The sequence below is a fragment of the Hippoglossus hippoglossus genome, chromosome 9, assembly GCF_009819705.1.
Source record: "Hippoglossus hippoglossus isolate fHipHip1 chromosome 9, fHipHip1.pri, whole genome shotgun sequence".
Taxonomy (NCBI): Eukaryota; Metazoa; Chordata; class Actinopteri; order Pleuronectiformes; family Pleuronectidae; genus Hippoglossus; species Hippoglossus hippoglossus.
The window spans coordinates 8,282,267-8,293,160 of NC_047159.1; the positions used below are offsets into that span (position 1 = coordinate 8,282,267).

The 10,894-nt window shown below is 41.7% G+C and overlaps 1 protein-coding gene across 4 annotated transcripts; it reads right to left on the minus strand.

Annotated features, from left to right (window-relative positions):
- Positions 1-811: 811 nt before the first annotated feature.
- On the minus strand, positions 812-8,769 carry LOC117768538 (chondroitin sulfate N-acetylgalactosaminyltransferase 1-like). Of its 4 annotated transcripts, none has more exons than XM_034597003.1 (10): positions 8,488-8,769; positions 6,299-6,939; positions 6,087-6,187; positions 5,822-6,000; positions 4,672-4,888; positions 3,958-4,059; positions 3,169-3,350; positions 2,091-2,185; positions 1,903-1,984; positions 812-1,333 (listed from the first exon to the last, which is right to left on the minus strand). In XM_034597003.1, the coding sequence occupies exons 2-10, from the start codon at positions 6,659-6,661 to the stop codon at positions 1,059-1,061; spliced, it is 1,596 nt and encodes a 531-aa protein (XP_034452894.1). In that variant the 5' UTR covers positions 6,662-6,939; positions 8,488-8,769; the 3' UTR covers positions 812-1,058. The 4 variants fall into 4 exon arrangements, with proteins under 4 accessions (XP_034452894.1, XP_034452892.1, XP_034452891.1 ...); XM_034597001.1 differs by lacking the exon at positions 8,488-8,769 and adding an exon at positions 7,644-7,707; XM_034597000.1 differs by lacking the exon at positions 8,488-8,769 and adding an exon at positions 7,586-7,705.
- Between the last annotated feature and the right edge of the window lie 2,125 nt (positions 8,770-10,894).

A 10,894-nucleotide genomic window follows, 5' to 3' on the forward strand; every position in this document is an offset into this window, starting at 1 on the left:
TGTGGAACCTTACTCAGCAATGTAAATAACACAATTTCTAAAAATTATATATCTTACAGGATAAAAAGTGTGGGATTGAAAAGAAGCAAAAGTGAAACCTGAGTAAATTCTAGAATTTAGGGTAATTTAATTCTGTAGAGAGGCTCTTTGAAGGGGCTTCCCCACATTAGGTCCACTGACCTTCAGGGTGTGTGTCTGAAGAGGTGAAAGTCAACTGTCCATTGATTTCTAACCAGCATTTCTTGTTGTTTGTTTAAAGGTGTTGCAGAAACTCTTGGTTTTTATGGAGCCCTTAGTCAGAAGTTAAGGTGTGTCTCCTGTAATGACTACTGTGTGTGTGTGTGTGTGTGTGTGTGTGTGTGTGTGTGTGTGTGTGTGTGTGTGTGTGTGTGTGTGTGTGTGTGTGTGTTTAACACCACTTTTGTCTCTTAATACAAAGCTTCAGGCAGTAACAAACACATCAGGGTTGGGGATCTGGATTGAAACTGAAGTTGCATGTTGGCATTTTTACTTATCTAACCATTATGTAAGATTGTAAATGCTGTAATAAGGAAGCTGTAAAAAAAAAGCAATGAGGAAAAGATGGTGGTGTCCATCAAACAAAAAGGAAACATCTTGTTGCTGCGCTCAGAAGACTCATGTCTTGGATTTTGGAAACTTAGTTTTAGCATGTTTGCATTTTTTATTCTCACCAATGAGAAAAGAAATATGCAGTTCACGTTCTTAATAATGTTATTTAATGTAAAAATCCGTCCTGGAAACGTATGGGTTGAACCCCTCAGTGGTTAGAAGAACATAAAGGAGACAAATAGATCCCATTCTCCATACTTTTATTCATACAAATAAAATAAAACAAAATAAAACCAACTTTATTTTGATGTCAAGTCACTGAACCTTTTTTGTTCACACTGATATAAATAATAAGAATAAATCTGTGATCTCCTCCTGTTGTCTGACACGATTACATGTAATACATGCTCCCATAAATTATCATGAAAACCAGAACAATAACATGTAAATCATCACAATCTCTGGCTCAGTCGTCCTCACTGTGCTCCTCACTTCAGCTGCTTCTTTGAGTTCAGATGAGCCTCTATCTCTGATTTGAAGAAGAGCTCCCCCAGCTGGCTGTGCGAGGCTTCGCTCATGGCCTTGGTCTGCATGCACATCTTGTATTTGTCCGGAGGAAGCTCGTCCGCACAGTTCTTCTCGTGCCACAGGTGGAAAAGGCCTCGAGACGGAGAGCGAATCACCATCAGCTTACTGTGAAGGTACTTCCTGTACAGGTGCACGTCCTCCAACCCCCAACCTTTAATGTTACGGTCAAAACCGCCTGTCGTGAAAAGTTCAGACACGTGAAGAAATGGTTAAAGTGTAAACTGAGTTATGTTTGTTAAGCAGCTGAAATAGTAGTTATTGGGTGTTATGCTGTATATAAAGATGGACGACATGACAGCTTTCCAAAAGTGAGGCCAAAGTGTCTCGACCCCCCTGGTGGCTGGCTGCAGTATAGGTCCTCCGTGTTAGCAGATGGGACATGGGCCCAATTATAAGTCAAAGCACGCGTTAAATAAATATTTCTTGATGACGGTTTCTGTCATTTTAGGTCGTTCTTACCACACTGATGTTTGTTCAAGTGTTCACTTGTAAGTTTGGTTTGAATTATTTGATGCAATAAAATGGGGTGAAATGTCACGATTGACAGTTGAGACTGACACACGATTGGTTGAGCTCGTGTATCAGTGGGACTTCGCTACAGTCGTGGAATTTTTATATAAAAATACACATAATTCTGTACTTTTATGCCTTTGTACAGTTTGGAATAAACAGTTATCAGTAATATTTAATCATATAAAGTCTTTCAAATAGGGGAAGTTACTGATGACACAAGCTTTTAATTACCTATGTTGATGAAATCAGACCTGTACTGACATGTCATGCCAAACCCAAAGTCTCTCCAGAATCCTGTTTCCTTCCTTATCAACTGAGAGGGAAAGAGGAGGGCAGAAATCAGTCATACTTTTGTGAAATAGTTTTGATCTCAGTCATTCAAGTGAATTTAGCTGTTTATATATGTGTTTAGTACCCACCAGCTGCTGTTGAATAGAGGGTAGAAGTGTATGATTGCTGTAGATGATAGATGGGTTGTACTGACTGAAGAGAACTGGATAATACACTTTCTTACCTAAAGACAGGAAAAAGAAAACACACTTTCTGTTTTAAACACCTACTGTCAGGATTTTTCTCTCTCTCCTTCTCTCCTACGGGTGATAAATTAATCGGGGTTTGATGCATTTTTCATCAAACAGCATTTTTTATTTTTCAGCAGCAGAGGTTTGATTGGAGTGAGACGAAAGAGAAGTGGCATCGTTAGTATGAGCAGTGATAACTCACAGGTCTGAACAGAGAAAATGAAAGATTAACTTTAACCCCAGTGACTCACATTACAGACGTGGACATGATGACTGGTTGATAAATCATCTAAAAGAACAACTCCCATAGATTAGCATTTCAACTACGAATTCCAGGCAGGTCCTCATACTCATGTTCTGAAAAGTCAAATGTAAAATCTGTTTAAAATGTATTAAATATAGATTATCTACCAGTCTCTACACACATCCTTGGTGTAGTCCCCCCCCATAAGTTTTCAGTTATTTTTTCTTGTTTAATTCTCTTATCCACCTTATTTCTGTTCCAATGATGCCTTTAGTGAATTAATGTTGTCAGTTACAGGTCTGCCAGAGTCTTTGTTTGTCCTACAGGTGTCTCACCTTTTCTTTAAAAAATTCTCAAAGAATAGAATGGCACTTAGTAGACTGCAAACCTCCATCAAGCCGCAGCAGTTCTCGTATTAATCCACATCAGCACCAAATTGCACATACTCATTAATATCAGTCCCACTAAATATGCCTGAGTTGTCTCTATTAAGATCCATGAATTGTTCTCTGAGAAATCCTCCTTGACAGAAGTAATTACCAAGTGCTTTTTATGAGAGAATATTCCCATTGGCACAGACAGGTAGACGGTTCCCCAACCCTCCTCTAGGACCACCAAGTGTTTATGGTCGTTTTCTGTATCTGTGTGTGTAAGAAACTGCTGCATGATGTTAACAAAGCTGCTGTGTTAATGTGTGGCACTGCTCAATGTGACTTGCCCCCCGTCTCTCACCAGGCTCTGCCTTGAGACGACAGGACGTTAAGAAGTCCGCTGTGAAGTGGATGTCAACATCACAGAAGAAGAGCAGGACATTCTGACTCCGCCTCCAGGCCCTGGCGCCCACGTCCAGGCCTCGACCTCGAGAAAACTCCTCGTTCAGCTGGATGAGAGTGAAGCTCCTGAACCGAGTCTCTCTGCGGGAAAGAAGAAGACGTGGAATAATCTCTGTGTGTGACTGGACAGGTAGTGGGATGTTTTCATTTGAAATGTGAAACACCAACAACCAACCTCCAGACATTAAGTGTCAACAGAGTGTAGCAGAATCAAATATTTAACAATAGCACAGAGAGAGAAGCTTAAAGTACAAAAAGATCATGCATCACGATTTTATCATCCCGGCCTCTGCATGATGGAGGGATGTGTGTGCAGCTTCCTGAAGGACCAGAGGTTTATTCTGCCTGCAGCTCTCAACCTCTGACACTCTCTGACTTACAGGTTTTATTCATGGACAAAATATCTGCAGTGCAGCACAGACACACCTGCAAAACTTAATCCTGTTCGAGTTGAGCAGAGGATACACATGTGTGTCCGGCAGTAATCTGTCTCCACTCTTTCACATGATATTAATTGTGTCATCAGTTTGTGCCATCACATGTTATTATCTTGGGAGAGGTCACGTGACTTTGATTAAAGACTCAACTCAAGGTTTGAAATCACACTCAGTGACCTGTCCCAGATCACAGGGAGGTTCTGCACGTTCATGTTGTTTAAGGGTAGCGTTTGGAAAATAGCACACATTACCTGGAGGTCTGGTCCAGCACGGCTTTCACTTGGTCTATCTGATCCCGACCGAAGTAGACGACAGTGAGATGAACCCGGCCGTCCTGCTTGATGCAAACTTCTCTGAACCAACAACACACGAGGAACATGTTAGGATCCATCTAATGACCTTGTTTCAGATAAGACACGCCACGTTTATTTGTGAACCATCTTTTACCAACAAGGCAAACCAAAGTACTTTACATTTACCAAAGAGGCATTAAAGGTTCAGTGTGTAGAATTTAGAGACATCTAGTGGTGAAGTTGCATGTTGCAGCTGAATACCCCTCAACTCACCCTCCCCTTCCAACCATGACAGATAACCTGTGGAAGCCTTCAGTTGTCATTAAAACTCAAAAGATGTTTAGTTTGTCCAGTTTGGACTACTGTAAAAAAACATGGCGGCCGTAAATGTAAAGTATTTAAATGTAAATAAATATATATCCAAATATAAAGAAAACAACAATTTGTACAATTTAGAAACACACTCGTGAAAACATCACTAGGATTCTTTTATATTTAATTTATGCCAATAGATCCCTTTCACCTAAATCTTACACACTGGACCTTTAAGAAACACAATGTGACAAAACAAACAAACACAAAAACAACTTTTCTGTAAATTGGCTTCAGATTAAGATGAGGTTTCCCTCACAGTTCCTGCAGTGAGCAGAGGAGCGTGTGTTCGTTCACTACCTGAAGTTGTCGATGAACTGCCTGAATGCGTCCGGCCTCTTGGACAGAGGCACGATGATGTTGATGATGATGTTCCGAGTGTCCACGCTCTCGCTCTTCACCTTCACCACGGGGCCGAACGGTCTGAAGAGCACGAGCTGCGTGAACTCCCGCGGCCCGTCACCTTTAAACATCAGCTCATAGACGGTCCCTCTGTCCCGCTCTAAACGGGTCAGCCCTGTGACAGAGAGAAGAGGAGAAGGATTCGATTAATATTATTAATCAAATTCTTATTTCATTATTAATTCAAACCTGTATTTTGACACTGAAAAGCTTCACAGAAATTACATCAATGCAAGTTGAAAAATTGTGTAAAATGAAGGATTTTCTTAAGCTTGATTATAAACTGTATACTGTTCCAAATATAACTTATGGGTAAGTGGTATTAATATTAATGTGTGCCCTGCAGTCTGTTCCGCAGTTATACCATCGTGGCCGTGAGGGAATCTTCATTAGGTCTAGTTTCTCCGAAGGAACTGATGCATTAGATATAACACATAGCACATGTCTCTGGATTATTATCTGTTGTCTGGTTATGCTCTTAGTGGAACTAGAATCATTTCTCTCATAGTAAAGAAATGGACTACATGAATGCAGTGCTTCACTTATCCACAGCTCATAGCACTTTACAGTTCAAGTATCATTCACCCGCTCATGAGACACTTCAATAAACTCTTCTATCTCACATCACTTGGACCGGAACAAGCCAGGGATCGAACCACCGAACCTTGCATTTTGTGGACACCCCACCCAAACCCCTGAGCGACAGCCATGTGGAAAAAAATGACAGTGGCTGTGTTAGGGTCAGTGGTGACTGTATGAGCATCACAGGCCAACACTGAGGGTTTTAAAAGTATAATTCTGTGGCCCTACCTCAAGTCAAAACTTAGACAAATGTCCTCTTGAAAATAAAAACAGCATTAGCACAATATCAAACAAAAAAAATGATGTGAAATGAAACAGCAGTTCACTCAGATGATCTGGATTTTGGTTTCCAAGTTTGGTGGACACTTTTTTCGACAAATGTCTCCAGTGCTTTTTCAGCCGTCCACCATGTAAAAAACCATCAAGAAGATCAACGTGTGAATAAGTGAAGTTCGATGCTTCTCACCCTCTATGAAGTCTGAGGGGGAGTATGTGCGTTTCTGCCTGGTGTTGTCCGTGTGCTGCTGAGGTCCGTTCAGGACGTGCAGCGCCGTCTCCACGGTGCCGATCAGCTCGTCCCTGCGGTCTCTCCTCACAGGCCTCTCCTCCGGGTGCCTGGTCAGCCCCGTCTCCAGCTGGTACACCCTGGGAGATGCAACAAAAAACCAACACACACAGTGAGTCTGACAGCTCTACTGCTGCTGTGAACGGTGAACGACTGGGCCCCTCACCTGTGCAGAGTTAAAGTGTCGAAAGGAATCACTGCGTATTCGCTGGACAGCTTCGCACCTGAGTTGACCTCCGCCTGGTTCAGCTGGGAGCGGAAGAACTCCTGCAGGGACATGATGCATCATTTACTACTACACCTGTAATGTCACATTTCATCTCATCCGTCACCTCTGTATTTCTCCTGCGTCTCTCCACCTGTATCGTGTCCTCCTACCTTCAGGTCTGACTGTGTCGGGGTTTTGTGTAGACTCTCCAGACCCTGAGGCAGAACCCCTTTGGTTTTGGCATTATCCAGGGACTCCTGCAGCTGCTGCGTCCGCTCCTGCAGAGCCTCCTTCAGCTGGGCTATCTGCTTTGTCAGGCTGTTGATGTAATGTCTGTGAGAGTCCTCCCTCTCCTGCAACAAGGCCAAGTATCCCTCCTTGCTGGTGGTCCCTCCAGACCACGGCAATGACTGCTGGCTGCGGCGAGACGCGGGTTTACACGCCAGGAGGTAGAACAGCGACAGACAGCAGCATACGCCCGCCAGGATGAGGCCAATGCGGGCTGTCATGGCCAGCAGCCACCGTTTAAACATGGTGGGTTGTCTTTTAAATAGTTTTTAAACACAATTATAAAATCATGGCTGTGCTTCTGTCATGTGGAGATGCACCCACAAAAAGATGAGCAACCCACATCTCCGAAACTACAGATTAAAACGTATGGTTTTTAAAAAAGACTTGTTTTCTCATGTCGTCCTCATCGGTCACATCCACAGGCGGCATCTTCACTGGGCGTTGGGATGTGTATTTCTTTTGCACCAATGTTTTTGTGTCACTTTAAGTGTAAAGATCGTCACCAGAGTGTTGAAACTCCCTATAAGGACAGAAATATACATTTTAAAGAAGAGGTTCTCAACATGTTTGGCCACTTGAAGGATAATTCAAGGATTTTTGAGCCTAATAAGGAGGTTATGTTTTCATCAGCATTTGCTTGTTTGTCTGTCTGTTGGTTAGCAGCATTATGCAAAAACTACTGGGCAGATTACCATGAAACTAGCTGGAAGGATGCAGCATAGATCTGGATCAAGGGATTTTATTTCACTTTCTTTAACGCAGTGAGTGTTGGTGCAGTTTCCAGGGAATAATTAATGGATCTTGATGAAAAAATCAGCCACATTAAGGCGAAATTATATCTATGGTGATATTGGACTTGGAGGAGGTATGCGCTCTACAGTCATTCTAGTTTTCCCATGTTTTTGTATATAGAGGTTTTTGTTCCTGTCAATAACTTTCACCAAAAACATTCGGCCCCTGTAAAATAACATCCCCCTGTAAAAAAAATCCTGGGGTTGCATTTGAGATCTACCTGTGACCCGTCAGGACGCAAATTCAACAGGAGACCATCTCTAAGGACTTTACAGAAAGACGAAGGGACAAGACAGGGACAAGACAGGGACATAAAGACAAGTCTCATCACGTCTCACAACAGATCCAGTGACAACCAGAGGGATTGAACTAACCGGTCCGGTCAGTCTTTTCCTGACAGGCCTCAAATTTGTTTACCAGCAGCATATTTACCAGTCCATGGCACTGGCCCTCGTCTCTCTGCTGCTGGACTGTTGGTCAGGTTTTCGTTTGGCCGCTGCAAAAATGCACAGAGAGAGAAATAACCTGACCTTACATTCACTCTGAGTGCCACGACGCTGAAGGTGGGAAGTGACAGAAACAAGCATTTCTCTGTGTATCTCTCCACCCTGTGTGTGTGTGTGTGTGTGTGTGTGTGTGTGTGTGTGTGTGTGTGTGTGTGTGTGTGTGTGTGTGTGTGTGTGTGTTGCCATCATCAGTTTATTCACAGCACAGTTGGTTCTTTATTGCTCAGGTAGAGGCTGATCTCATGAAAGACTTGCTTATGTTTCCAGGTCCACCCAAGCAGCAGTGTGTGTGTGTGTGTGTGTGTGTGTGTGTGTGTGTGTGTGTGTGTGTGTGTGTGTGTGTGTGTGCGTGCGTGTGTGTGTGTGTGTGTGTGTGTGTGTGTGTGTGTGTGTGTGTGTGTGTGTGTGACGGAACATGTATTGGTGATTACATGTGTTCGTACCATGCAGACCCTTTTAAAGCAGTCCACCTGGGTGGTGATACAATTCTTCCACAACATTAATAGTTTTAAATCTTGAATATTAAAGTTGTGATTGTAATCTTTCATGTCTTGTGGCTCATATATAAATATGAAGCCTTCTCATCCTCATCATCTTGTTTTACTCACAACAAGGTGCCATTTCAGATTCATGAGCTCTCATGATGAAACTCATTGCAAAAAAGCTGGAATCACAAGCTGGAACATGCAATCGTGACCATACACTACACATTTTCACTCTTTAAACCTGAAGACAAAGAAACGTTTTGAAGAATATAGAGTGATACTCACCAGCTGCTGTGAATCTGAGGAAAGTTAAGACTGAAGGTGTATCATCCTAAACTGCCTCCTCTGTCTGCTTTGAGCAACACAACAGCATCTTCATGTCTGCAGGCGTCTGTCAGTGAGGCAGGAACGCTGTGTGTTTGTTAGTGTCAGGAAAGTTGTCCAGAAATGATGAAGCAGCTCTCCAACTGAAGGTTGAGGTGACTTCACAGCCGTCAACTCAACTGCTGAGGACCTCCTCTCCCTCTCTCATCCTCTCTCCTCTCAGTCCCCACCTTTTTCCCAGCACCTCCCTCTCCTCTCTCCATCAGACCCAGGCTTCCTCTGCACATCCTCATGATACCTCACACCATCTGCCTTCATTCTGAATCCCCCCCCCCCCCCCGGGTTCCTCCGAGGCTCCGCTCTGCCCCTCCATCTAATTAGAAGGCAACCCGAGTAAGGAATGCCCCTTCAGTCCTCGATGCTCTGCCACCTGCAATCTGTTGCGAGGAAATAGCTAGGTACCAGTCGGATCCCACCAATAGGACGGGGTCTTGCACATTTAATGAGGCAGCGTACAGATGGTCCTTGTTTTCATTCGGGTGTCGACCCCTGAGCTCCGACTCCTCTAAATGTGCAAGTTTGCTGCTATTCCCCCTGTTTTCTTAATGGAAATTCAGAGCATTCTAAATTGAATTCTGATAGATTAATCTGTGCATTCATTGTAATATAGTGTTTAACATTTAATTGTTATGATTAATGTTTTAAAGTGGCTTTGAATTCATCTGTACACCACTACAAGCAATTGAGAATAAAATTTTCTGTGTGAATAATCAATCTTTATAACTCTGGAACATGTCAGTCTGACAATATATAAAATAATTCACCTTTTTTTGTCTGTGGCAACTTGCTAATGACCATCTTACAATGTTTTCTGACAGTTTTAGCATAAAATATTGAAAGAATAATTGTAATTTACATTAAATCATAATGAAAATCATGCTACAGCCTTAATAAAACAGAAAAGAAGACAAAACTTGAACTAGAAAACTGGTAAACTGGGATCTGTCTCAGGCCAACCAGGAAGACAGGGTGTTTGTGAGCTTTATCAGACACTTTCCTGAACTGCACACTGCCAAGAACATTAAAGATGATGATGTCAGTTTTATAAATCTCTTTATACCTCATGCACAGTTTCTGAATTGTTTCATTGTCTGCAATAGACAAAAGAATAAAATGTATATATGATGTTAATCTTCCTGTTTATTATTCACATTTACTATATAGATAGAAACTCCAGAACCAACCATGATATACTGTGAGTATACTGAATCTATTACCACCAAACTAGAATAACCCACATGATAGTCTGACCAGGAAATATTCAATAGTCTTTCAAATGTAAACTTCAAATACTACATCTACTGAGTTATTTTAAATACAGCAGGTTTATGGAGCCAACATATCCAGGTCAGCTTGGGTCTCACAGATCTTTGTCTTGTGGGTCTGTGTTGTGTTTGTGTGTTTGTGTTGAGGTGTTGCAGGATAAACAGCTGTGTCGGACAGGCAAACCACCGCAGTTTCCTGCTGACCCTCTGGGTGTTCGTGCTGACCTCTCTGTATGGGATCAGTTTGATGCTTTGCAGCATCTGTCCTCGGCAGTATGTCATGACGGCTCTCTTCTACTGCCCTGGTGTCTACAGGCAGTCCAGGTACAGCACTCTATATATCATAAATAACTGTTTATGTATCATATCTTCTGTCTCATCCCAACAACTACATCAGAAGTCCACATTGAAAAAGTTCACCAAATTAATATAAACACAAAAATTGACTTTACTTGTTGCTATTAGATAATAGGTATGATATGATGATATTAGTAGAATTTGTAAGGACATATATTCTACTGCCTCATCTCTGATACATTGATGTATTAGAGTCATCAGTATTTGATTGTGGGAAACAGTTAAAAGAAGATTCTATTTGGAAGTTTTTGACTACTTATTTAAATGTTGTCCATGTTTTGAGGCAATTTAATTTGAAACAAGTCAGAGCCTTTGGAACGGCTGTCAAAAAATACAATTAACTCAAAACACATATTTTCAACTTGTGTCTTTGTTAAAATACTGTCAAGTCAAGTAACGAAAAGCAACGAAAAGTAATGAAAAGTAACGAAAAGTAACAAAGTAACGTAAAGTAATGTAAAGTAACGTAACGTGGAGTAACATAACGTAACGTAACGTAACATGAAGTAACGAAAAGTAACGAAAAGTAACGAACAGTAACTAAAAGTCACTAAAAGTAACTAAAAGTAACGAAAAGTAACGTAAAGTAACAAAGTAACTAAAAGTAACAAAAAGTAACAAAAAGTAACGAAAAGTAACTATAAGTAACGAAAAGTAACTAAAAGTAACGAAAAGTAACAAAGTAA

Excerpts from the sequence above, each read along its gene's own strand:
- LOC117768538 (XM_034597003.1), bottom strand. The coding sequence starts at position 6,661 with ATGTTTAAACGGTGGCTGCTGGCCATGACAGCCCGCATTGGCCTCATC. Across the intron at positions 3,351-3,957 it reads GTGCTGGACCAGACCTCCAG|AGAGACTCGGTTCAGGAGCT; the intron begins GTAATGTGTGCT and ends TCTTTCCCGCAG. Across the intron at positions 1,985-2,090 it reads CCTCTATTCAACAGCAGCTG|TTGATAAGGAAGGAAACAGG; the intron begins GTGGGTACTAAA and ends TTTCCCTCTCAG.